This window comes from Schistocerca cancellata, chromosome 1, assembly GCF_023864275.1.
Source record: "Schistocerca cancellata isolate TAMUIC-IGC-003103 chromosome 1, iqSchCanc2.1, whole genome shotgun sequence".
In the NCBI taxonomy this organism is placed as follows: Eukaryota; Metazoa; Arthropoda; class Insecta; order Orthoptera; family Acrididae; genus Schistocerca; species Schistocerca cancellata.
The window spans coordinates 913940755-913968320 of NC_064626.1; the positions used below are offsets into that span (position 1 = coordinate 913940755).

The 27566-nt window shown below is 36.0% G+C and overlaps 1 protein-coding gene across 1 annotated transcript in view; it reads left to right on the plus strand.

Moving 5' to 3' along the window:
* The first annotated feature begins 553 nt into the window (after positions 1–553).
* LOC126191267 (uncharacterized) overlaps positions 554–27566 on the plus strand; it is a 123386-nt gene continuing 96373 nt past the window's right edge. Inside the window, exons 1-2 of the mRNA XM_049932079.1 lie at positions 554–1159; positions 25291–25449. Coding sequence (XP_049788036.1) covers positions 989–1159; positions 25291–25449 — 330 coding nt within the window. The 5' untranslated portion in view covers positions 554–988. The remainder of the gene's footprint in view (positions 1160–25290; positions 25450–27566) is intronic.

Below are 27566 nucleotides of genomic sequence, written 5' to 3' on the forward strand. Positions count from 1 at the left end.
TTTTAAGGGAAATTATTTCATACGGTTTTTTTCTTTAACTATCAAACTATTGCGAATATATCAGACAGAATCTGCGGAATGTTTACGCAAAAGAAGCAAACAATAAACTGTAGACGAGGAATACACAAAAGCACAAGATCAAAAACTAAAATATGTGTGAGAATAGTTTAGTTTCTGACTTTAACAGATGAAGCTACCAGCCCTCCTGCCAAGGCCACCATCAAAATTTTCTTCCCAGATTTGTTGACATCTCGATCTGTCTCATTCTGTTCCGTTGCCGGCGTTTGAAATGCATTTCGATGTTCTTTCATACAGTCAAGGACTACATGACCACGAAGAACACAACTGTAGCTATTTCTGAAATACTTGAAGGTGGAAAATATTATCGAAAGAATTGCGCAGCTATTTATACAAATAACATAGCTGTGTCAACGTGATAATTGTCGTGAATTCTTCACTAGAAATTCTCGAGATATTTATGTGTATAGAAGGCTTCGTCTTCAGTCTTTTGTTACTAATGTTTTTTTGTTGAAGTTCAGCCATAGGTGGCGTTGGCTACGAAATTTATGTTGCTGCGTTTGCATATGGCGAACTCGTGAGAGAATGTGAGAAGTTTATTATTAATGTGTTATTGTTACCAGAAGAGGAGAATCGTGAAGTTGGACTGTGTTTCAATTAGCGACTCTTTTTCCTGCTTAAGTTCTGGTCCGTCAGTGATGGTATCGTGTGTCTGTTTCGTCAGATTGTTAAATAATCGCCGTCGGAATTTCCTTCAGAAATAATGCTTATTTGCTCTTGGCAGAAGTTGTAAATAGAGGAAGGACAGAACCAGTGGCATAATTATAAACTTCACTATTTGCAACGTGATTGTATTGTGAACGTTTTAATTATTAATTTACATAAGCGAATAACGACGTGTTATTGAAATATTTTGTGGAAGTAATTTGTGTACATCACTATTTCATGTTAGTAGGAAGTGGAGTAAAAAATGGGGGGCACAAGATTTATGGTGCAGTGGGAAGAACATCCATCACATCTGGCTACACGCCTTGGACATCTTCTCGAGCATCAGACTCTAGTTGACGTTACGCTAATGTGTAATACTCATACACTGCGCGTTCATCGCGCAGTACTTGCTGCCTGTAGCCCGTATTTCGAGGTGAGTTTATATGTGAACTAACGGAGTATTGTGGTAATACATAATGTTCGTATATGTGTGTTTTTGTAAAATTTTCATTTTTAGTTCATTTTATCATGGTACTTACTGTGTGTAGATTACAGAAATTGTGTTGAACTAATACTGGATTATTTCAGTTGCACCCCATTGGTATGATGTCTACCGTTTCCAGATGTTGCATGATCAGTAATAATGGATCCTTACAGTACTGTTGTGTGCCATTGGGATTTGACCTTACAGCTCCCATTACTAGATTTGGTGCAGGTTCAAATAGTCAACATAGTGTCACAAGAGATGTTCTAATAAAATGTATGTTAATGTTGTGCAAATGACATGATGGATATGACAGGCTAACTGTAAATATGATCTGTGTATTCTGTAAGAAACAGATTGACAGATGCTGTACATATCATGCGTCTGTGGGTGAAAAGCTAATTCTGCGTGTACCAAGGCCAATTAGAAATTATTTTAATAGTTCCAGTTACCTAGTTGGAACAATTTCTTGGATAGGAGAAAACTGGGGCATGCAGCCCACGTGCGACATACTTAATAAAACACTTCAGTGGTTGAACTAATCTTTGAGTTGAAAGCCTAAGTCATTTCTTGATGTTGTGTGTTTGTGCATAGCTTGATTGACACATTTTTAATGTGACTGTGATATTTGTTTTAATGCCTCCCAATGTTAAAATTTATCTCATTATTCCATATTCTGTGTGTCAGAGCGTTGTGGAGGCAGATGATATAAGCATTCATTTCTACAAGGGAATTCTGACAAACAGTTCATGTGGTTGCCTATATGTGGCTCTACAGAACAGTGGAGTAACTTACTTGTGTTCTTTTTCACAGCTAGACCATTCTCTTTGTAGTTGCTTATTTACTTGCCAGTTCATTTGTGATCATCCTCCTAGTGCCTGTGCAAGATATTGTTTGATATCCATCTTCAAGATTTGTATGCATTTGAAAGTAGCTACTTGAAATTTAGGAAAAACATTTTATCTTAGAATAAATTGTGAAGATACAATTTAGAGAAATGTATGGTGAACCATTATTTACCACAAAGATAGATGGAGCTCATGATCTCTAAATTTATCTGATAATTGATTTGGAGGAAATGAATAATGTAATTCTGTGGTAAAGATTTTGAGAGGACATAGAAAACTCCGAACTCAAACAAGGCATAATAAGAGTTCAGAAATAGGGCAGTGCCATTACTTCCAATTTTAACAGAACAATGTTGGCACCCCCTTGCCATGAGGTGGTATGGGAATAGAATGTGTTAAGCTTATGTCAAATTCGGATGTGAATTAACTATGGAATGCTCAAATGTATTTGACAAAACAGCAGCTGTAACCTCAAAATTTCACAAGGTCAACTCCTTAACAAAAAAGAAAATTAACCTTTAGCACATGACATGTCAAAACCACAATGTGGTGTAGTGTGAGAAATTTGTTAGCTGAAATCATAGGTTGTTTGATGAGTGGTTTCTTCATCTGTATAATAGCTGTAGACAAAAGTCCTGTCACACTCTCTCATTTGTTGGGTTTGTCAGCACACAACAAATAACAAACCTAGACTCCAGACCACGTGCAGTTAATTTCGTCACCAGAATCTTAATTCCCAAAAACTAGTGAAACAGTTAACGCAATTGTTGTTGTGGCAATTTTAAGACAGTCTTTTGTGGCCAACGTAAGCTATGTAGTCCATAAAAGGAGATGGCATAGGTCTAGTGCAATCTATGGTAGCAGAAAGCAGTTTGAAATCCAGGGGGGAGGAGGGGGGGAAGTAATTGAAGTGAACCATTAGAAAAAAAAAAAATTGAGGTCATATACCATGGCACTGACAGTTAATATATGAATAAGTCTGCTGCATTTTGATGTGGTTTCCCTGAAACAAGTGGAGAAAGGCAATGGTCAAGTTTTATCTCGACTTTGTGTAGGGCTCTTTTAATGGCTGTCCAAGTGTGCTCTATAGTGCTTTTTTAAGCAAATGCAGTAGTATTTTTAAAAGTGATTTTATTTATATTGTGCTTTTGTGAGAAAGGTACTCGTAGATATAACTGGAAACAGTCTGAAACAGTGGTTGTCTGGGTGGGCAAGTGTGCTCTTTGATACTATTCAGAGGTATTTGTAGGATCCTCTCTCAATTCTTCTATACATTCGTCTCCCTGTCTTTTTGTAGTGTGTGAAAAATACTACTAACCAAGCTGAGACATCACAATTTCCATTTGAATTCAGTTTCCACTGATTTTCTTTGCCCGAGATAACCTCAACACAAATATGTCTGCAGACATTCTCAAATTGTCAGTGGTTATCTAGATTGACCCTATCTTATTACATATAACTCCATTTTGGTATTTATTTGTGCATATCTCAGGGTCATTCCATGTCAAGTCACCCAGGCCTTGACACCAACCATGTCAGATTTTGATGAAACTTGGTACAATTACTTATTTTATCATCCTGAAAGCACTTTTAAATATTTTTTGCTCTCTCTCTTATAGTTTTTTTTTAATAAATTTTTTAAGTTTTTATATTTGACGTTGTTTCAGCAGTCTGAAATCGTAACTTAAACGTGTCCTCACAACTAAAAAAATTTGTATATTAAAGAATACTCAAGATATCAGTATGAAATTTTGGAATAAGTTTGTGTATTATATCTAAATGTTAAAAAGAATTACCATAAAGATATATTAAAATCTTCCTAGTGAAAAAAAAAATTACAAGTTTTTTTAGCTAACGGATGTTTAGTTTTACAAAAACTGCAATATCTAGAGTTTCAGACGTGATAGAAAGCTCAAATTTGTTTTAAAATACTCTTAATTTTATAGGCTATTAGATAAAAGAAAAATTATGTTGGCTTTTTAACCTGTTTAACAGTGATCTAATTTTTAAAATAATACTAATTCTACTTTAAAAAGAAAAAGTACCAAGTGACTTAGGCACCGAAAATAAGTTTTTGTCTTCTTGAAGTAACAGTGTATGCTTGGATTTTGTTATGTTACTCCTGTGTTTTGAAGTAAAAAATTATTTCAGTGTTAAATAGTGCTTGGATAGTATTTTATTAAGTTTATTCGAACTTTCAGTAAGTACTGTTACTTAGTTTACAGAGATTCTTTTCCAATATCATATAAAAGTAACCAGAACAGTAATCAGACCAAAAGTGAAATCAGTATGTCAGATATTCAAACCTGTAGTGTAGGGTTATTTAAAAAAAAAATCTGACTGTTTCCAAACAACCTACACACCTTCAAAAAAGTTACAACTGGTATCTGAATTGAGTGAGGAAGAAAAAGATTTGATCCGCTTACTATCTGGAATTAATCTGTGTGAATTTAAGAATATATGTTCACACTACAGCTACTACTTTTTAAATGTTTTTGAAAAGTATCAAACAACATGTGTAGACCCACTAAAAAAAACACAAAAAGCCCATCAAAAAATCGTTGAAGTGTAGGCTTGGATCTTTCTTAACAATCACTGGAAAAAAAAAAAAATATTAGCATAAAACCTGGACAAAAGCTTTGCTCAACATGCCGTAACTTTTGTGAGGAAAAATGAAGAGTTGAAGTCAATGAAAGTGAAGCAGATGATGAAGTCATGGTTGAATTAGAATCATTGGAATCCAGAAATGAATCCCTCGTACAAACAAACATTGCTCTTGATAATTTAGGTTTAACATCGATAAAGCTTCATGGCTTGTCAGAACAAAGTAAAGGGTCTTATTTTAAAAGGAAGGTTAGCAGTATTAAAAAGACTGCAAAAAAAGGCGGTTTCAAAAGCATTAAAATATGATGCACCAAGTTCTGATGCCGACGAAGAAGATACAAGTGTGGTTGAGAAAGCAAAGGATTTTGATGTAATGATTTCTCTTATGAATGAGATGATTTCATCTGTTGGGAGGTCTAGAAAAATCCAGATTCTGACCTTGGCTCCAGATTCTTGGAGTCAAAATAAAGTGATGAAAGAGTTTAATGTAAGTGAGTACATGGTGCGACAAGCTAGAAAGCTAAAATCTGAAAAGGGTATTTTGGAAACTCCTGGTCCAAAAAAGGTAAAACTCTTTCTGAAAATACAGTACGACTTGTAACAGATTTTTATGAAAAGGATGAAAGTTCCAGAGTGCTACCTGGAACAAAAGACAAAGTAAGTGTTCAAAAAAATGTGTACATGCAAAAAAGGCTCATTTTGTGTAACTTGAGAGAACTCTGTTTTTCTTTCAAATGGGAGAATCCCGAGGTAGAAGTAGGATTTTCAAAATTTTGTTTCTTGAGACCTAAATGGTGTATCCTTGCTGGTGCTGCAGGCACACACACTGTATGTGTATGCAGTATCCACCAGAATGTTAAACTATTACTGGATGCTGTGAAAATTGAAGAATCTTATAAAGACCTAATTAAGATGCTTGTGTGCAACACGGAAAACCAAAACTGCATGCTACATCATTGCAACAGCTGTCCTGCAAATACTGTACTAACTGAATACTTAACTGAAAAACTAAGTGAAGATTATGATTTAGAAGAAGAAATTGTAATCAGTCAGTGGGTTAACACAGACAGGGCAGAAATGATCAAACATTCTATTAGTGTTGAAGACTACATTTCTTTATTGGTTAGGTCATTGGAAAAGCTCACCCCGCACTTGTTTATAGCAAAATCCCAGTCAGCAGCCTTTAAAAGATTGAAAGAAGACCCACCACCCAAAACAGCAATTATCGTGATGGATTTCAGTGAAAATTATTCCTTTGTTATACAAAATGAGATCCAAAGTTACCACTGAAATAGAGGTGGTCGTACTCTACACCCAGTTGAAGTTTTTCTAAGAAATGAGGAAAACAATGTTTTTGTTTCCAACCACTGTTTTATTAGTGGTTACCAAGAACATGACACTGGTTTTGTTAACTTTGTACAAAAAGAAATTACAAAGTGGCTGTCATTACATCATACTGACATTGACTCAGTTCACTACTTTACAGGTGGTTGTGGTGGGCAGTACAAAAATAGAAACGGTTTTAAAAATTTGTCTGTACACTTGAGAGACTTTAATTTGAAGGCCCCTACACTCTTTTTTTGCAGCAAGTCATGGGAAGTCAATTTGTGATGGTCTAGGAGGAACTATTAAAAGAATTCGAAGGAAAGCCAGTCTACAGCTTTCAGACAAAGAACAAATAATGACAGCAATCGATGTGTACAAGTTTTGTGAAAAAATATAGAAAACATTCATTTTCACTTTATTGACAAAAAAGAAGCTGATTTGCTGCGGTTAAAACTAGAAAAACTTTTTCATCAACCCGAACCGTTCCTGGAACAAGAAGTTTTCATAACTTCAAACCACTTCCAACAAACAACCTTGAAATTAGAAGGACTACAGATAGTGTAAAACCTCCTTAGTCTTTTCTTTCCATTCTTCTTCTGATTGGGTTCGTGTTGAACCATCCATAAATAGCTATGTGGCTGCAAATTATGATGGTAACTGGTACTTTTGACTGGTAAAAACAATATTCAATGATGAAGAAGATGCAGAAATTATATTTCTACATCCTTCATGACCAGCTGCATCATTTTATTGGCCTGAAAGAGAAGATTCTTGCATAGTGCCTTTGGAGCACATAGTCTTTGTAGTAGACGCACCTCAATCAAGTGGCACTGGAAGAATGTATCATCTCAAAAAAGACTGTATCAAAAGATTTGAAAGCTCTTGGATGAAGTGGAAAAACAGTTTGAATCAGCATTAATGTTTATTAAAAAGACAAAATTACTCAAAAAATTCAATGTTTCAAGCAATCAGTTGGACTATACATTAGTGTCGTAAGTACACTATCTTTGTACATAATTCTAATGTAATCTACTATAATTAATAAACATGTTAAAAAGCCATCATTATTTTTGTTTTATCAAGTAGCCTATATGTTTAAGAGTAAATTAAAACAAATTTTAGCATTCTATCAGGTCTGAGACTCTAGATATTGAAATTCTTATAAAACAAAACATCCATTAAAAAAATAAATATATATAATTTTTTTCATAGAAAATATTAATATATTTTAATAGTATCATTTTTATCTTCAAATATGTATAATAAATAAACCTGCTGCAAAAATTCATGATGTTACTAAAAGAGTTTTTAAGATAAGCAATTTTAAAGTTTTGAATACAAATTAAATTTACCATTTCTGAAGGTTTGGGAAACGCAAAACATAAAAACTTTAAAAAATTATAAAAAAAACTATGAGAGATACAGCAAAAAAATTGCAAGTGTTGTCAGGATGGTATTAGAACCATTTGAGCCAAATTTCATGAAAATCTAAAGAGGTGGGTGTAAAATTTATTTTTTATTGGGTGATTTGAAATGGAATGACCCCTCAGTAAATTCCAAAAAGCTCCCAAATTCATTTTGCTATCACCAAATAATGACCCTTTCATGCAGATCAGTAGACAAAAATAACCACTCTTACCACATATCCACACCATGGGCATCTACAGACATTTTAATAGAAAGAGGGGGGGGGGGCATAAAGGTTTAAAATTGTGCTTTTTATATGAATGAATTGTCCAGTGTCTAGACTTGCATGTCATAAGAATTACATTTTATTATAGCCTAGTGAATTGATGGTTATCCACTCAGTAGGACATATATGAAGAAAAGCTTTTGTGCTCCAGATCCATGGTGACGGGTGGAGGGGTGAGTGGCTTGAGGCAAACACTGTGATGATTCCTTTGAAAGGGACATGGCCAATTTCCTTTCTCATGCTTCCTCAGTCCCAGCTTGAGCTCCATATCTATTGACCTTGTCATAAATGGGACGGTACACCCTAACCCCTCCCCCCCCCCCCCAATCCTTTTTTCATACAGAAGAGTGTGGAACTACACATAGTTTTTAGCAGGAAGAACGACAGTTTGATGGGCAATTTATTACTCTAATAATGAGCAATTAATTTGAGAAAGGGAGCTGAGAAAAAGTGGAGTTGATGATATGAGGTTGTAGAAAGGAATGACATAGCCAAAATATGACAACAAAAGGCATTATGTGTGCACGTGCGTGCGCGTGAAGATGCTACTGCATAGTATTTGGTGTGGTGTTTTTTTACCTGGTTAACCTGTATGAAACTGAAGTCCTGTCATTTTTATGTAGCTTTCATATGATATCATTTGTTTGAAGTAGGACAATGCATGTTTTAAATAGGTTTATGGGTGATGCTTTTACTATGGGTGATGCTTTTACCTAGTTTCCATACCATAAACAATTTTCAGTACATGGGAAAGATTATGCTGTAGACATAGCTTTGTTTTGACTTCAGCATAAAGATCTCATCAAGGAATTTTCTGATGTTTCCCAATCAATTAGCTCTGTAGCCTGTATCATTGATTTTTGCTGTGAAACAGGACATATTGTAGCAATGGCTTTATGGATCTTTTGTGTGAAAGGAATGCAGGGTATTTGAGAATGGGTTGGGTTTTTGGTTTTCATGTGATTGTTGCTGACCTTAGTTTCACCAAGAATGTAAGATATTTTTCATTAAAAACATTCTGGATATATTACCATATCTCCTTGTAAAATATTTAAAGTGCTAAAATGTGTCAAAGAATTTGCCCTGAGACAGGCCACTCCATCTTGGCCAAAACATTGATACATTTTAATATTTTATAAGATGATGCAACAATAAAACCAGAATGCTTTTAATGATGGGTGCTAGCCACCAAAGCGTATGCATTCACATCAAGCACATTTGTATTCATATTTGTGCCAGCATTTGTTGTACTTCATATGACTTTTTGTCATTGTGTGAATACCCACTTGCCAACAGTAATGAGTTACTTAACCATTATATCATCATAGTGGAAATGATTAATATAAGAAGCAGTCTTGGTAGACATTCTCACTTTCCTGAAGTGCATTTTTAACAAGATAGCTACTAATCACCAACAAAATTTGCATGGACAGTTTGAATCATTAAATAATGAGTGGAAAAGTTGACATATTTAGGGCTTCAGTCTAATAGATTCTATAAGAAAACATTCAATTGCTCATAAGATCTCCGTTTGAAGTGACAGGAATAGATTTTTCACTTGAGACTCATCAACAACAAAATATTGCCTTAAAGAGCTAACCAATGATGATTTGAAAATCTGTTAACTATTTTACCAGGAAGTTTAATAACACTTTTCTTAAGTGGTTCTCAATTAGTGATGAGGCACTTTGGGACTCTTTCAGTCAACAAGCAGTAGTTTTAACATGCAAGCCAAAAAGTGGCTTCATGATATGAGGCTGGCACAAGACTAATAGTTGTGTTGCTGCAAACAGTTGTTTTAATTTTTTTATTCTAGTCAGAATTTAACGGACATCAGAATTTGTTGCATATGCTGTGTGTGTGTCATATCTGGATTGGGTATATAGAGGTGGTGTAGCTTGACTGTAACTGGGAACTGAGATGTGCCATGCATAAAAAATGGTATGAACTTGAAGATACATGCTGTCAACAGGGTAAGGTTACTGCACTTGGCATTGTTCACTCTTGAATTTGAGTTTTAATAATAATGTGATAAAATGTGATGTCATTTAAATACAAGGGGCATAGTCATGGACCTACTTCTTTCAGTGGCAGTGGCATTGACATCGTCTTATAAAGAAGGGCCACAACTTATCTTTAACTGTGATTTTTCCTCATTGTTTAGCCCTGTAGTGTGGCAGGGTCTGCTCTTTTGGTTCCCTGTCTCCATTTGACATGATTTTGAGTTTGGTCAGGATCTAACTTGAGGTCTGTACAGAGGGTATCTAACAAATGTTGATTTTGTCTCCCAATAGGTTGTTTACCATAGTCTTTCAATGAGCCATCAACTTTCAGTCATCCTTAAACATGACTGAAAGTAAGAAAAGTATTGCATGCTATTTAGTAAACAAAGCATTTTTGTGTTCCTTACTGTATTTCATTTTTATTACCCTTCAAAATGGGGAGTTACTTCTGCCAAATGAGGACTTAACAAGTTAGGTAATATTGCCACCAAATGCAAGATTAGCTGAGAAGGCCAGCTTCATGCAGTTACCAATTGGTCTTTCTTTCTTAAATATTCCTGGATGTTACCAAATAATGCAAGGCAAATGTGGAAAGATTCTAGCAAGGTAGTGCCACAAGTCTTTTCATATCCTTGTGAGAACTTGTCTGATGTAAACTGTTGAGTGAATAATAATAACAATGAAGTTCTTACAGGTATTTGGCTAGAATCCCTAAAGAATAGTAGTGTGCCATAATCCACCCACTACACAGGAAAGGGATGAAACTGATGTTTAACTATTAAGAGATTTTAGTGAACACTGCCAGTTACTTAGAGAATTCTTTCAAAAATCTCACTTGAAAAGCTTGAAGCACAAATGGACCATTTAACGGGCAAATATCAAGCATGCTTTAGGAAAGGTAGATCCTGTGTGGACCAAATTCTGTTTTACTAATCTGCAAAGGCAGACGAATGGGGACTTAAAAAAATTACAATTCATTATTTGTATGTTGTTTAATATACTAGGAGAGTTGAAAGTGGTTAGAAAGATAAGACAGTTGACTTAACAAACATGTAATACGGAAATGTGGTTCGGCCTTTAGCAGACACATTTTTTCTGGTTTTACTATTCACACGCATTTTGGAGGAGTTTCTCCATCTTCTGTGAGTTTGTTTATTACCTTGTTATTACTTGTCAGTGTTCACAAGTCTGTCTGGGATTTGTAACAAAGCTGTAATTATTGCCTTCCTGTACCAGTGTCACATTTTGTCTTCTTCTTTTCATTCAGCATTTGTCCCGCATGCCTGTGGGGTCTGCTACATGGGCACGTTATCTCCATTTCACGCTATCACGGCTGTGTCTGAGTGGATGTTCATGCATTTAAGGTCTTTATGAATTGTATCAGCCCAAAGTTGCTTAGGTCGGCTTTTGGGTCTTCTGCCGATGACTTCAAGTGTGTAATAGAGTCATCACCGGCCCGCAAAGGATGCCCAAACCATTGAAGATGACTCTCACACCTCTTGTCTTGGATCGGTGCAACACCAACGTGTTACCTAATGCTGTCATTGGAAACGTGATCTAACTTGGTCATTTTTTGTAGATCTTGCATTTTCGTGCTTCCACGTGGTGTTTGAGTGCAGCTTCCTAACACAAACTGTTTCATTGTTTGTGTGATGTTCACTTGTTTAACAGACATAACTGATACTATCTCAAAAGTTAAGTTCCAAAGTGAAACCTGTGAACATTTTGCTATAAAAATGGGGAGGTCTGACAGGAAGGTGAACTATCACTCTTACTTTCAATCTTGTACTAGGAAAAGTAATTAGGACATGGAAAAAGAAGTAAAAAGAGTAACCGTTGGTAGACTATATTAAAATAAAATCCTTTTTTAATGTTTAGTTTACGCTGTAGATCTAGTGATCTTTTCAAGCAGCAGTCAGTTCTCTTGAAAATGTCCATGAAATAGCATATAAAAGTGGACTGAAAATTTCTTAGGCTATGGAAAATACCCAATAAGTGGAAGGTTCTGCTTGATACGTAGATGGACAACCCACATGTTGGCAAAATATCTCAAGGGTCCAAATTTAAAGACCTAGTAGAAACAATCCAACGCTCTAGATTGTATCCGGAAGCAAACAAAAATAGAATCTTAATATAGTTCATCATATTAGATGTTTCAGGGAAGTCTGCAACTGTCTCATTCAAGATTTAAATAATAAAACTGCACCAGTTACTTATGTTTTGATGCTTAGCACATGTTTCGAGAATTTATTCTCATTTTTAAGTGCATTTGTGCATTTGTTTGTGTGAATATGTTTGGTGATGTTTGCGTGCATGATTTTCTGCATTTCCAGCGTCTCTTTTAGGTTAGTCTGCAATTGGAAAATCAAACAAAATGAATCTTTAAGTGTTATTAAATGTTAATGTTAGTAGAAATGGTAGTTTTTGTTTTTCTACGTACAATTATTATGCCATCTCACAGAATCATTAAATTACATAAAGCTTCTACAATTACATAGAATAGGTGCAACAAAAAATCAGAATTGTGTAATGCAAAACTAAAACGTAGTCAGACCTGAAGTGTTATACACTTCAGAGACTGTAATCATTGGTGGTAGATCATTAACTAAAGGCAAAGAAATATACAAAGGAAAATTTTTGGTCCGGTTTGTATTTATAGAATCCGGATGAGACGGAAGTCTAACAAGTTGTTTCAAAGTTTTGAGAAAATCGTGGGCGCTTTCAGGAAAAGAAGATTGAAATCTTATGGACAAATTCTCAGAAGGAATGATGATATACTTTGGAAAGCATTAGTTTAAAGCTAAACCAAGTGTTACATCTAAGAAAAGGTGGACAGAAGAATGTAAGAAAAACCACAGTGAGAAGATGAAGAGATTTTACAGAGAAAAAGAAAGCAGCACATAAGCAAAATAAGTTCAGTCACACTCGACGTTGGGGCATTATGATGTAAAAGAAATAACAGTGGTGACGAAGTTGTAAATTAGGTTTACAAATTCATAACTGTGCATTAAAACAGGTAGATGTGTGCTGTACGGTTGTAAAAAATGAATTTCTATAATTGTTTTACCAAAATTAGTGTAAACAATTTTTTTTTACCACAGTCAGTAGAGAAATGAAGACTAAAGTTCGCTAAGAATCGTCCAGATGCTATACTTTATATACAGTACAGGACACACATGGGCAGTGTGCGGTAGCCAGTTTCACACTTTTAAACCATATAATCTCAGTATGTTGGAAAATATGCATTGCTTGCACTCTGTGGAAGACGTCGCTCTGCATTTGGCTTGTATTAAAGTTGTGCAACTTATTTGTCATTTTTAAATAGTAGCCTAAGTGGTTTACCTCCTCTGAAATACAAAATCTTGGCCACAATGATGCTTTTCAGAATGTATCTATCATGCTGCAGTGTAGTGTGGGCCACTATTCTTTCATGATGCAGTGAGTGTGTTCCACAATGAAACTTCCTCAGGTAGACTAACTTATGTCATTATAGTGAATAGAACTGTGGATGAGGATGAGGAATGGGGTGGGGGTAAGTAGTATGCAACATCCCATCTGCACACACTGTAGGGTGGCTTGTGGAGTATAAATACCAATGTAAATGCAGCATGTGGAGTACTTACAGAACATATTAGGTAGGTCTTGGCAAATATTGCTCCGTAGCAAATTCCACTGCGAGATATTACATAGGCCAATCTAGACAATAACAATTTCATCTGCGCTACACACACAATATGCAGCAACACACAGTATTGGGCAGCAACAGCATTAAGTGTGTTATGGAAGTAGCTTGAGAATGGCTATGGAGCCGAAATAAGCCTGTAGCAAAAGAAATTGTCTAAATAAAAGATCTTTGAATACACCAGCATTTTGGCTTACTGTACATATAATGTCATTACAAGACATCTGCAATGCTACAGGCACAGAGGAATTTAAAATTTATAATAATACGTCCAGCGACACATGTGGGCTGAGGATGACATGGCTGCCAGCTGGTACCATTTGGCCTTTGTGGCTATTCGGGCAGAATTTAGTTAGTTTAACAGTAACAGGCAGAAATCAATACATACATGCTGTGCAGCAGTTGACTTGTTTTTAAAATTCTTAACATCTGCTAAACCGGCTCAACTTATTTGGTTACTTCAACGGCATTTTGATTCATAAGGACCCTATCTAGTAGTGTCCAGTGAAACATTTAAATAATTATCTTTGCCTACTCTTTTTGCATAAATAATTGCAATGCAGAAGCCTTGTTATGTGATATGCTCTCAGATGTTATATTCCTGAAAAGACAACCTTCATTGAACTCATAATTGGAAAATAGCTGTTTGTAAAATATATGTATAACCTCCCTGTAATGGCAAAAAAATTTGAAAGTTGCTCTGTGAATTAAAACTGACTCATTGGTTGTATACATCAAGAGTGTTAAAAAGAGTTCTGGCAGTTAAGTTGATTTTTGTACTGGCATTTCTTCCTTCTATTTACAAATAGCCTTCTTACCAACAAATGTGAATAAATTTTTGTGCTTGTGCTCAGAAGCTTAACTGTGCAGTCACCAAACCACATTCTTCTCTCTCTAGCATCTTAAATTATTTAGATGGCATTTGAAATAAAGGAAGGATATAATTAACTATAACATCTTTTGGTTCCACTCAGTGTAGTGATAATCACTTGCTTTGCTGCTATGATCATCCACACTCTTCTCTGCTACCCCTTTCTTATTTTATACTTACATATTCACAGCAGTGCCCCATATCTGAATATAGTGAGAGTAATGCTCTGTGAAAGATTATTGTAGGAAATGTTTTCCACCTTATTTTCTTTTATTATTGTTGCACTCCACGTGAAGCTTTCCTGGCCCTTAAATCAGTAGACATTTGGTAACCTCAGCCAAACAGTACGTCTGTATCAATAGCTGACAACATTTACAATCAAATGGTCAGTCTACTTTCAGTCATTCCTTCAGAAATATTTTATTATCTTCTGTCAGTACCACAGCAGGAAATAATATTCATTGTAAACAGATTTCCATTTTTACTACATCGAGATAAGTGTTGTTTTTTTTCTACAGTCATCAGTTAAATGATCTGACAGCAGATAAACAGCAGCCACTTAGCACTACTTAGGAAACTGTATCTTTCTAACTGTAGTTACTTGTAATTGTATTATTTTCATTTATAATATTTATAAGCACAGATTAAATATGGCAGTTTATTGTTGATTGTCAGCACAGCATACACGACAATCTCTTGAAAGTCACTATTATTAACCTGTACCTTGACTTAATTCACATACATGAAGGTTATCTTTCATATCGGAAGCCTCCTGGCAGAAAGAGTTAATCAAATTAAGACAGAGCTTATATTCTCATTTTTATGCCACTCTTCGTGGGAGTCCCAGTGTGTGTTTGATATTCCTGGCTGCTGCCCACTGCTCCCACTGAAAATTGGAAAGAAAAATGTGTGAAACCGCATTAATTCCACATGCTGTGCAATTTCCTTTATTTGTTGAGCAACCTTTTGCGAAATTGTGCTTCACCTTTTGAAGTTTTTTTCTCTGTTCTTTCTCATGCTACCTTTTTCCAGTGATTTGCACGAGATCTTTTGTAACTATAAATAATTTCAAGTGTGCCTGTTTTATTTACTATATCTGGTAATATATTGGGACTACTTCCGTTTCTTCCATTTGACATCTTTCTTCACATTTAAATATGTGGTAACATCTCTTTTTTTTTAAAAAAAAATGTTGGCTGCCTTACCACTTGAAGGAACAAGATTTATTTATTATCTGCCTTTGCTTTTAGATTTGTTCATTATTATTATTTTCATTTGAATCGTGCAGTGTAACAGTAAAATGGGTTAACATTATTGTACAACTGATTGAAATGAGCATTATTGGCCCTATACATGCCTATGTTGTTGGAATGGGAATGATCTGCAACTTTTTCCAGTCACTTTAAAGAAAGTTGATTGCTCCAGTGACCCATGTTACACTGCTGCTAGAAGGTAAGAAAGTTCTTTTGCATAGCCTAGCTAATACAAAATCGGGTAGGTTTAATGTTATGTTCCACAGTCCTGACTCTGTCAGATGATATGTGAACATACATTTTTCTACATTTACAGTAGATCTCCTGAATCCAGTATTGGACTACTGTTATGGGAGAAACAAGAGCTACTACAGCAGGGTATGTAGGGGGATTATGTGGAAATACTGAAGGATATACAGTGGAAATACTGAAGCTGGGATGGGGAGGGGGGTTTATGAGTTTTGTCTGGGTAGCTTAGTAAGTGAAAACAATTTCTTCAAAAAACGAGGGTTCATTATAATCTTGTAAGGCAGTTTTGCCATAGCTTACTCTCCACTCCAGAATGAAAGACTCCTTCTGGAATCTGTTTCTTGTTGCACATGCCAAACAGAAATATTTTCCTACTTTATTTTTACTTTCATGATCATAGTCTTTAATGCTGTACCAGCCATATTGTTATTGATTTTCTTCTCTACGTAAACTGGAACAAGAATTTTGAATGTGCTAGACACAGGGCGTTGTCAGTGGTACATATTCTGATTGCAGGAGTCTTCCAATATTCTCCATTTCTAGAGCATGCTCAGAAAATTTACCCATAAAGTTTTCTCTGAAGCATTCTGCCACTATGGTACCTGAAACAGATGGGCTACAAAAGTTACTGTCAACAATGTTTGACCCACTGACAATTATCTTCATCCAAAATGTGTCACATTTGAAATTGCCAGTAGCCACTCCAGATATGGTTTAGTTGTGATAAAATACACTGCCATTATTGGTATGCAGGCATTCACTTCTGTTTCAACCAGCTTTCTTTTCCTACACCTGGATCAGAAAAACAAATTTATTGGCAGCTATTTGTTTACAGGATAGCTGCTGTAGCAAAACCAATCAGAAAATGAGCTTAGTCACACCTTCCATTCTATATACTGTTGTCATATTACTCCGAAATTTGAGGTGCCTCTTACCAATTCTTGCTGTCATCATAACTGTTGAAAACAAATTTTGTTTTAAACTTTTTGGCAATTAGACATATTTTAGGCAATAGTATGAGTCAAGTTAGCAGCAAAGTGTTGATAAAGGCGATCAAATTATTATAATTTAGCAAAATAAATGCTGCCACCAAAATTTTTTATCACTTGCCCAATGATATAATGTATGTGACAGGTAGCAGAATTAAATTTGGAAACAAGATGAAAAAGTTTGTTCTTGACAACTCCTTCTATTCCACACAAGAATTTCTACTTTTGTAATGTGTAAAATTGTCATGGGTAGGAACTTCTCACTCACTCGCAGATATATTTATTATTATTTTACTGTTATTGAAACCACTTTGTCCATGGTTAGTATGTAGCCATCTTTTGGTTGTGTAATATGAATGTAAAATGACTCATTTCACATCATTATGATTAATCGCATGAATGACTCCAGGAAAGGGAAACTAACTAACTAACTAACTCACTCAGTATTGCAGGTCAACAGTGAAAGAGTGAATTTGTTCAGTCCAGAATTATGCAACTGTTGAGTGGTATAATGTTGGGTACATGACTGTAATGGAAAGCAACAACATTGTCCCGTCCATCTGTTCTGCCATGCTTCAACTATACTTGACTGTTAATCACTTTGTCTTGTGATCCAGATATAGGAATTAATGATACACAGGTATAGTTATCATTAATGAGTGACAGAAATATGCTGACCTTGCCCTGTTTGCCCATCCAGTTAACTAATACCATATTAGAAATGTTCTCTTTCTGACTACAAAGACAAATGCTCTTGTATTCATTTAATTTAAGTGATCTAATCATCTCCCCAATTATGTTGTGCAATTAGTTAGTTACCTGTTACGTTGATCAACAGCATGGAAAAATCGTTATGATGTGGAATGTGTCAAATGCACAAGAAATGTGCACAGGAAACAAGGATTTTTACAGTATAGTGTTATACCTAAATATTTATATTATCTATCCCATTCCCTTTTAAATGGCACAAAATGCATATATCATATCTCCAGATTTATTTACTCATATTCAAGAATTCATCTATGGTATAGAAGGAGTTGTCAAGGAGGTATGATTTCAATTTGTTTTTGAAATTATCACTTCTGTCTGTCAGACATTTTATTTCACATGGTAATTTATCAAAAAGTTTTATAGCAGCATATTTTACCCCTTTCCATGCCAAAGATAGGTTAAGTAAAGGATAGTGTAGGTCTTTATTTTTTCTGGTATTGTAATCATGAATGTCACTGTCGATTTTAAATTGGTCCATGTTGTTGAGAAAACATTTCATTACTGATTAAATGTACTGTGAAGCAGTTGTAAGAATTCCTAACCTTTTTAACAGATGCCTGCAAGATGTGCGACTATGAACCCCACACATTATTCTAACTACTTTCTTTTGAGCAGTGAATACCTTTTGCATAAGTGTTGAGTTGCTCCGGAATATTATTCCGTATGACATCAGAGTGTGGAAGTATGCAAAGTATGTTAGCTTATTAATTTCTACATCCTCAAAATTGGCAGTTATTCTGATTGCAAAAGTTGCTGAACCTAGTGGCTTTAGGAGATTGGTGATGGAGTTCATGGAGACATTTCCTTAAACTGAGAAAACAATACGCAAACATCATATGGACTGTGCTTGTTGAGTAGCCTTTACTTAAATGTGTATTGTGGGCTCAGGTTTTAGCCTGGGTCTTACATTTCTCAGCTTGATAATGCAAGAACAATAAATAACCTGCATATGAGATTTGCACAGAATTGTTTGAACCTCTGGATTTAGCCTTCCATCTGGTTTCAAATCGGAGGACTGTTTGGTTTTGGAAACAACTCTGATATTAGTGATTACAGCCCATGAGTAAGACTAGTAGTCTTAAATACTTCAACCAAACGTTAAAAGGAACTGAGGACAGCTTCTGAACGCAGGTGGCATTTTGGTGTTAATGTAAACCACAGCATGCAGCTGCTAGTTGCTGGCAGAGTCAATTTCACAACTAGGATGGTGTCCTGTGCTAGACTTACTGGTGAGAGGACACTTGAGATAAAACTGCCCTACCTGGTAGCTATTTTCTGGAATGCTTGTGTTAGCCATTAACCATCTAATATTGGAGGTCACAGTAACCAGCATACAAATACTTTGACCTTATCAGGAGTTCCAGGACAACTGACCGCTCTCCCAACAAGAAAGGTGCCTTACACTGGGACGAAGGTGTACTTTCAGCTATTTCTGCAATGTTAAGACCATTAGGGTCCGTAGTTAGCTAATACCTTTCTGCCCAGAAACCCATGAGGGCACCACTAGCCTATTCACCCATGGTTGAAGACAAAATAACAAGGTCATGTGCATTGGAAGGTGCACCATCATCAAAGATACCAGCTGGTGCCACAAGCACATGCCAGATCCATTGTTCTAGACACCCTATCACCACTGTTGCTGAGGGCTGCAGCAAGAAACCTTGTGACCTTGGTATGACATAGATGGTGACCTGGAAAAGATAGCCACTCAGACTGGCAACACGAATGTGCATTTCGTGGGACTGTTTCAGCGTTACGATCGGCCTCATCTTAATACAGCTGCCAGGCATAATAACATGAGACGTGGGGGTGTGCTGATGACAGAAGGCATGGGCCACATTTCAGTGGTGTCGGTGGAGTCTTATCAGCAGGACAGGTTTCACTAGACATGGCCTGCATCTCAACAGGTACGGGAAGGGGAGGTTGGCAAAGCTTATAGGTGACAGCATAGGTGAGGGTGGTGGGATCACTCATGGGAAAATTCCTGTAGTAGTGGGTGTTAGAGCTGCACCTTTTTTAGATTGAAGTTAGCTGATAGGTATTCCTTAAGAGAAGTCTCTCTAACAAAGGAACCACTTTCAACAAAGCTTAGGTATCCGAGTAATGAGGGAATTACTATATTTCATCAAAATATACAAGGTATTAGAGATAAAGTTAGTGAACTGCTTATAGATGTTGACTCTAAAATTATTTGTATATTTGAGCACTTCTTAAATAAGGAGATAATTCAGAGGCTTCCTTTACCAGGATACAGGTTGGTTGGCAGCTTTTCTAGGAGCTCTTTGCAGTGTGGGGGAGTAGCCATGTATGTGTAAAACGGCATCCCATTTGAGTCAATTGATGTTTCAAAGTACTGCACTGAAAAGATGTTTGAATGTTGTGCAGGTGTGGTTAAATTTAGTGGAGCTAAACTTCTAACTGTTGTTATTTATAGATCCCCAGACTCCAATTTCACAACATTTTTGCTAAAGCTAGAGGAGGTTCTTGGTTCACTTTATAGGAAGTACAAAAAGTTATATGTGGTGACTTCAATATTAATTGTATAAGTGATTGTGCAAAGAAAAGGATGCTGGTAGACCTCCTTAATTCATATAATCTTATGCAGACTGTATTCTTTCCAACGAGAGTGCAAGGGAACAGTGGAACAACCATAGACAACAATTTTGTTCATTCCTCATTACTAGAAGGGCATTCTGTTAGCAAAAAGGTGAATGGCCTTACAGACATGATGCACAAATTTTAACTCTAAAAGATTTTTGTGCTGCAACATATGTTAAATATAGTTATCAACTTTTTAGGAAAGCTAATCCAGTTGCTGTAGAACCTTTGTAAACCTTATCAAGGAACAAGAAAGGTAAGATGTTTATAGTGCTGATACAGTAGACGATAAATATAATGCTTTCCTCAAGACTTTTCTCGTGCTCTTTGAAAGTTGCTTTCTGTTAGAATGTTCAAAACAGGGTACTAGCACAAACAGGCAGCCTGGGTGGCTGACTAGAGGGATAAGAATACCTTGTAGAACAAAGTGGCAATTATATCAAAACATTAGAAACAGTCAAAATCTAAATGCAGCAGCTCATTAAAACAGTATTGTAAGGTGCTTAAAAATTTTATGAGGAAGGCCAAAAGTATGTGGTATGCAGATAGAATAGCTAAGTCTCAGGATAAAATTAAAACCATATGGTCAGTCGTAAAGGAAGTGGCTGGTCTGCAGAGACAGATCGAGGGTATAGAATCGGTGCGTAGTGGGAATGTCCATGTTACTGATAAGTTGCATATATGTACAGTTTTTAATAATCACTTTCTGAATATAGCAGGTGAACTAAATAGAAACCTAGTCCCAACAGGGAATCATATAGTGCTCTTAGAAAAAAGTGTTCCAAGACTGTTACCTGAAATGCTCCTCCATGATACTGACAAGAGGGAGATTGAGTTAATAATTAAATCACTAAAGACCAAGAACTCTCATGGATATGACGGGGTATCTAGCAGAATACTAAAATATTGTTGTATGTATGTTAGCCTAGTACTTAGCCATATCTGTAACTTTTCCTTTAGGAGTGGTCGGTTTCCTGACTGATTAAAGTACTCGGTAGTGAAGCCACTTTATAAAAAGGGAGACAGGGGTCATGTTGACAATTTTAGACCTATTTCTATGCCATCGGTGTTTGCTAAAGTTATCGAGAAGGTTGTATATGCAAGGTTACTGGAGCATTTAGATTCACATAATTTGCTGTCAAATGTACAGTTTGGTTTTAGAAATGGTTTAACAACTGAAAATGCTATATTCTCTTTTCTCTGTGAGGTTTTGGATGGATTAAATAAAAGGTTGCGAACGCTAGGTGTTTTCTTTGATTTAATGAAGGCTTTTGACTGTGTTGACCACAAAATATTACTGCAGAAGTTGGACCATTACGAAGTAAGGGGAGTAGCTTACAGTCGGTTCACCTCTTACTTTAAGAACAGAAAGCAGAGGGTAATTCTCCACAATATTGAGAGTGGTAGTGATGTTCAGTCCCAGTGGAGCACTGTTAAGTGGGGCGTTCCCCAAGGGTCGGTGCTGGGACCACTGCTGTTTCTTATTTATATAAATGATATGCCTTCTAGTATTACAGGTGATTCAAAATTATTTCTGTTTGCGGATGATACCAGCTTGGTAGTGAAGGATGTTGTGTGTAATATTGAAACAGTATCAAATAATGTAGTTCATGAAATAAGTTCGTGGCTTGTGGAAAATAATTTGATGCTAAATCACAGTAAGACTCAGTTTTTACAGTTTCTAACTCACAATACAATAAGAACCGATATTTTGATCAGACAGAATGGGCATATTATAAGCGAGACGGAACAGTTCAAGTTTCTAGGTGTTCGGATAGTTAGTAAGCTGTTGTGGAAAGCCCATGTTCAGGATCTTGTTCAGAAACTAAATGCTGCTTTATTTACCATTAGAACAATATCTGAAATAAGTGACAGTTCAACACGAAAAGTAGTCTACTTAGCATATTTTCATACGCTTATGTCATATGGTATTCTTTTTTTTGGGGGGTGGGTAATTCTTCTGATTCAAAAATAGTATTTTTGGCTCAAAAACAGACTGTTCGAGCTATATGTGGTGTAAGTTCGAAAACCTCTTGTCGACCCCTATTCAATAGTCTGGGAATTCTGACATTGCCCTCACAGTATATATTTTCTTTAATGTCGTTTGTTGTTAGCAGTATTAGCTTATTCCCAAGAGTTAGCAGCTTTCACTTAGTTAATACTAGGCAGAAATCAAATCTGCATGTGGAATGCACTTCCTTGACTCTTGTACAGAAAGGAGTGCAGTATTCTGCTGCATCCATTTTCAATAAGCTATCACAAGAACTCAAAAATCTTAGCAGTAGTCCAAACACTTTTAAGTCTAAACTGAAGTGTTTCCTCATGGCTCACTCCTTCTATTCTGTTGAGACGCTCCTGGAAGAGCTGAAAAATTAAGCAAATTCCAGTGTTACATTGTCGATTTTCTTTATTTAAACCCTTGATTTGCCGCCTGAATATGTTTCTTATATTTCATTTTATCTGTTTCTACTATCGTGTTATAATTTCATGTATGGACTCGTTCCATGACCATGGAGACTTCTCCTTAATTTGGTCCCACAGAACAATAAATAAATAAATAAAAATAAAACTGCTTCAAGTTATTTGAAGGCAATGGCCATTTCTTTTTGATTCTCTTTCAGTATCAGTCTGCGATTAGTTAGTTCTAGTATGTGTGTCTCAGTTTGTAATAGTGTCTTACACTGTCTTATGATCCATTCATACTCCTGTGAAAAAAGCTTTGTGTTCTGCCTTACGGCAGGTCTTGTCATGGGGGAAGCCTCATCAGAGAGGTCCACCACATGAGCATCTAGGGAAGTGATTCCAGTGGTGGTTTCCCGTTGTCTTCCACTGATGATGAATAAATGATAATGAGGAGAGCACAACACCCAGTTCCTGAGCGGAGAAAATCTCCGACCCAGTGGGGAATCAAACCCAGGCCCCTTGGCATGACAGACCACCACTTTGACCACTCAGCTATCAGGGCGGACCTTTGAAGCTCGTAATTATTGATTTTCTGTTTACATGATGTGTTAGATACCTTTTTATAAGCCCTTCTAATCACATTTCAGTTTTGTTAGAAGCCATGTATATTTCAGAGTTCTAAGATTTTAGTTGACGCTTTCCATTATTGCCTGGTGAAGCAATCTGTGATTAAAATTCTGCTGATAAATATGGATGGCATATAAATATTTATATAGAATAAACAACGAGGCAATACATTCAGGAGGAGCAAGATCCAAATTCCTGTTCAACCTATGGTCAGATTTTTTTTATTGTTTTACCTTAAACAGATTGAGGCAAACATAAGTTGTTTCCTATGCCAAGAGAGTGCTGATTTCCTTCTGCATCCAGTTCCCACCTGTTGTTGCACAGATAACCAGAAAACATTGGTAACCTAAACTAACTCAGTTACAAAATTACACTTAAAACACATTGTATTTTGTGTAACTTGCTTTCAGTTTAATTTAGAGAAATAATAACAATTTCTTCTGTTTTTGTTTTTCTTACACTTTTATGACATTGTCTCTCTTACTGGAGAGTCAAAACAAGAGTAAAGTCGAACAGATATTATCCTTCTTACTTTGATAACTGATCATTGGAATTCTGTACCTCAGTATGCTTGATAATGCGTTCCTCAATTGTGTCACTACAGAAGGGTCCCCACATGTATCTGAAAATTTAACAGAAAACAATGGAAAAAATACTTCAGAGATGCCCAACAGTGGGATGGGGGTCTGCATTGTCTTCCAGTTGTAAAGTGAGTCACATTCATAATAGAGAATTCTAAACAAAAATGTTCACTCTACTTATGATAGAATATTTCGGAACTTGTTTCTATTTTTCCAAAAATTGTGGAATTGTACTTGGACAGTCTGCAAGTGGGATGATCTGCATTCATATAATTGGGAACATGCTGTGTTTATGAAAATAGTGTATTGGTTTTGTAATTTTACCTCAATAGCAGCTGGGTTTATATGACTGCTACTGAAGCAGTGGGAAGTCCTTCTGTGGCTGAATGTGGTATGACTGCCCCCACTCGTGCACTTCTGGTTCATCAGCAGTCACAGAAGTCTTCATTCAGTTAGCGAGGTGCAGCAGCTGTATCAGACTCATTTGTTAAGAGATATTAAATACATTGCCAGAGGTGGGTAGGCTTTCAGGTGCCCACATCCTGCGAGTGCAGTTAGCCACCAAATGCCGGTCGACACACACAGGGTCGTGATAATGGTGCATTGGATATGAGAAGTGCAAGGGCACAGTCAAAGCAGCAGTACCAGGTTGGTGGCATCGTAAAGTGCTGTGCCAGACTTCAGCTGAGAACTGTTGCAGTGAGAACTGTTGCAGTGGTGGTTAGCTACTGCACAGACACAGAGGCCTGTTTGCTTGGTGTTGTGATGTCTAGCTGGGCATGTATAAATATCACCATAGCAACTTTTGCTGCTGTTGTTGTAATACTGTCACAATATATGCAGCAGCTAGTGTGCCGGCAGTGTTGTCAGCTGTGAGGAAAGTTAATTTACTAGTGGTTGTACTTTTTCACTTTAACACCTGTCACCAGTAGATGTGCGTAAAAAATCTGATTTAAATTTGAAAGACTTCTGTAGTGAAATTAGTGTTCAAAAAGACTATTGGCACAAGCTCATTATAAACAGTCTGAAATGTCAGACTGTAAAGTGTGTTAAGTTTCAATTAATATAAATTAAGAAAAATAAATGTAATTGAGCATTGTCTGTAAAATGTAGTGCTTAATACAGTTGACAAGCCGTTGCACCACCAGAGCTCTTTTCTTTATTTCTGGTGTTAGTAAAAAGGAAACTATTGATATAAAATTTTTAAATGTTTCTAAGAACTAAAGGATGGTGAAAAATATTGTGGAAAAAAGGAAAATACCTTAATTTTATAAGTGTAAGGAAGTAATGTGCGAACATGCGCACTTGTGTCCTTCTTTCAGATTTGAAGTGAGCATTTAAATGTAATGTTGCCTTTCATACTTAGAAAATTAAATAATTTGTTCTTGCACATTGTCATCTCTGTTCTCCTGACCAGTTAATATAGTTAGAGTAATAATTACTGTATCATGCCAAATGGAATCACTGTATCCTCATCTGATTAAATAATTGTTAAAGCAGTTGTGTATGCTTCCCGTAGAGATATCGTGTTCATGCTGATATGTTTAGAACAGTAAGACTGTAGTACACTTTTATTTTTCAGACAATATTACAGCGACAGCTGGGTATGCATCCATTGATTGTACTGAAGGATATGCAGTTTTCTGTTCTGAAGTCCCTCATAGAATTTATGTATTGTGGAGAGACAAGTGTCACTGAAGATAACCTTGGCCCACTTCTTCAGGCAGCAAAATTTTTCCAGGTATCTGGTATTTGGAAGAAGTGATATTTATTTATATTGATCTTACATTTCACAGAATTGTTAGCTTTAGCATTTAAGAATGCTTCCTCATTTTTGAATATGCTGCACATGTATACAGTGCTAAATCATATATCTTCGCCATAAACGAAAAGATTTACATTAAAATTGCCAATTACATCACAGATGATCGTCAGCTTTTGCTGCACTTTCTACATTTCCAGGCCATATCTCCACCAAAGTAAAATTGGTAACGTCAACACTTCAGTAAACAATTAAATTTTTTGCACTTTTTAAACTCTGTGATTGTGAAATCATATCACATGATCTAAGTCACATGGAAATCTATTTCCAGTTATTTCAACACATTCATGAGTATCGCTCCAAGGGAAGTAGAGTTATTAACTGATCTAGGTATGTTTCGACCAGTCGAATCAATTGCCATTTATTGCATCACGTGATAAAAAGACAACCTTTGGAGAATAGAAGGGAATAACAAAATCACTTGGAAATGTTAGGAATTACGTAAATACTGGGTTCCAATTTGCAAAATGTTTAAATTTTTATTCCTTAAAAATGGCTTTCTCTTAAGATTGGGATTCATTAAAGCAGGGAGAAATAACTTTAGTGGTGGTACCATCTTCAACTCTCCACATTCTGCATAACTATTACAACCTTGATTAGTTTGTTCCTACATATTGTAGCTATGCCATGGTCTTTTTGTAAGTGTTAAACTGTCACCCTCTCTTCCTTCAATTACCAAATTGGTGATTTGCTGATGCCTCATCCTATGAACCAGTTGTTTCCTTTAATCAAGTTGTGTCATAAATTTCATTTTTCTGCAGTTTGTTTCAGTAACTTCTCAGAAGTTATCCAACTTACAACCTATCATGCAAACCATGAAGTTTTAATTTATTTCCTCTGAACTTTCGAAAATTCTCCATGATTTCCTGTTCTGATCACCCATTGTACAGATTGAATAACTTCTGGGATAGGCTATAAACCAGCCTCACTCCCATATCAACTTTTGCTTCCCTTTCATGTCCATTCACATTTATTTACTACAGTATGGTTTCTGTAAAAGTTGCAGTCCATGCACTTTATTTGCTACCTTCAAAATACAAAGAGTGTATTTTAGTCAGTATTGACAAAAGTTGTTCTACATCTACCTATTCGCCCTTTTTTCAGTTTTATTGTCTAAGATAAGTCGTAGGATCAGTACTTTCTCGCATTTTCATACATTTCTCTGGAACCCAAACTGCTATTTCATGAGATGGATCCTCTCGTTGTATACATCTTTCTGTAAATAGCTTGTGTCAGTATTTTGCAACCGTGGCTTCCTAAACTGCTGGTTCAGTAATATTCATAACAGCCCTCTTTGGAAATTGGAATATTACCTTATCCTTTATGTTTGAAGGTATGTAATCTGTAAAGGTTCTTTTAATTACCGCTACCAGTCACAAAATTTGTTAACTTATACATAAGTAATACATTACTTATATATTGTGCGACATGTTTCAAGGGAATACCTCATCATCAGGCTAAATGGCATTACAAAAACAATTTCATAATAAGATCCTACAGACGTTACACAGTTTTTTCATAAATGTTGTGGTTAACCTGTGGAAGAAAAGAAAACCTAGTAAGAGGCAATGTCACTTTGTAAGCTGGACTGATATTTGCATGAAAATGTTTTTTAACACTCACTCACTTTGTTCTTATGGCGTGGCAGTCTCGTAATGAGCTGAGGTGGTTCCATTTCTGTGGCTCTCATGGCTTTCTTGATCACTGTTCACAAATTTTCACAAACGTACCAGTAACTTGGAAAACACGATCACAAAAACATATCTGTAATGCAGTGTACATGGTGGTCAAAATACAGCTGGTTTTGATTTGATTATCAATCTGCTGATCTACGTGGTGTCACATCTTACATGTCTTCTGCACATCTTGTTATTGTATTACAGGTGTAGGTTGACAAAATACATTACAAATTGAGCACCTGTTACAATATTATTGTACAAATGATGATATAAACTATTTATTTTACATATTTTTAAGCTATTGTTGGGGCTATAGTGAAACGACTTTGATGTTATGTATATTTTAGTCTAAGAGTA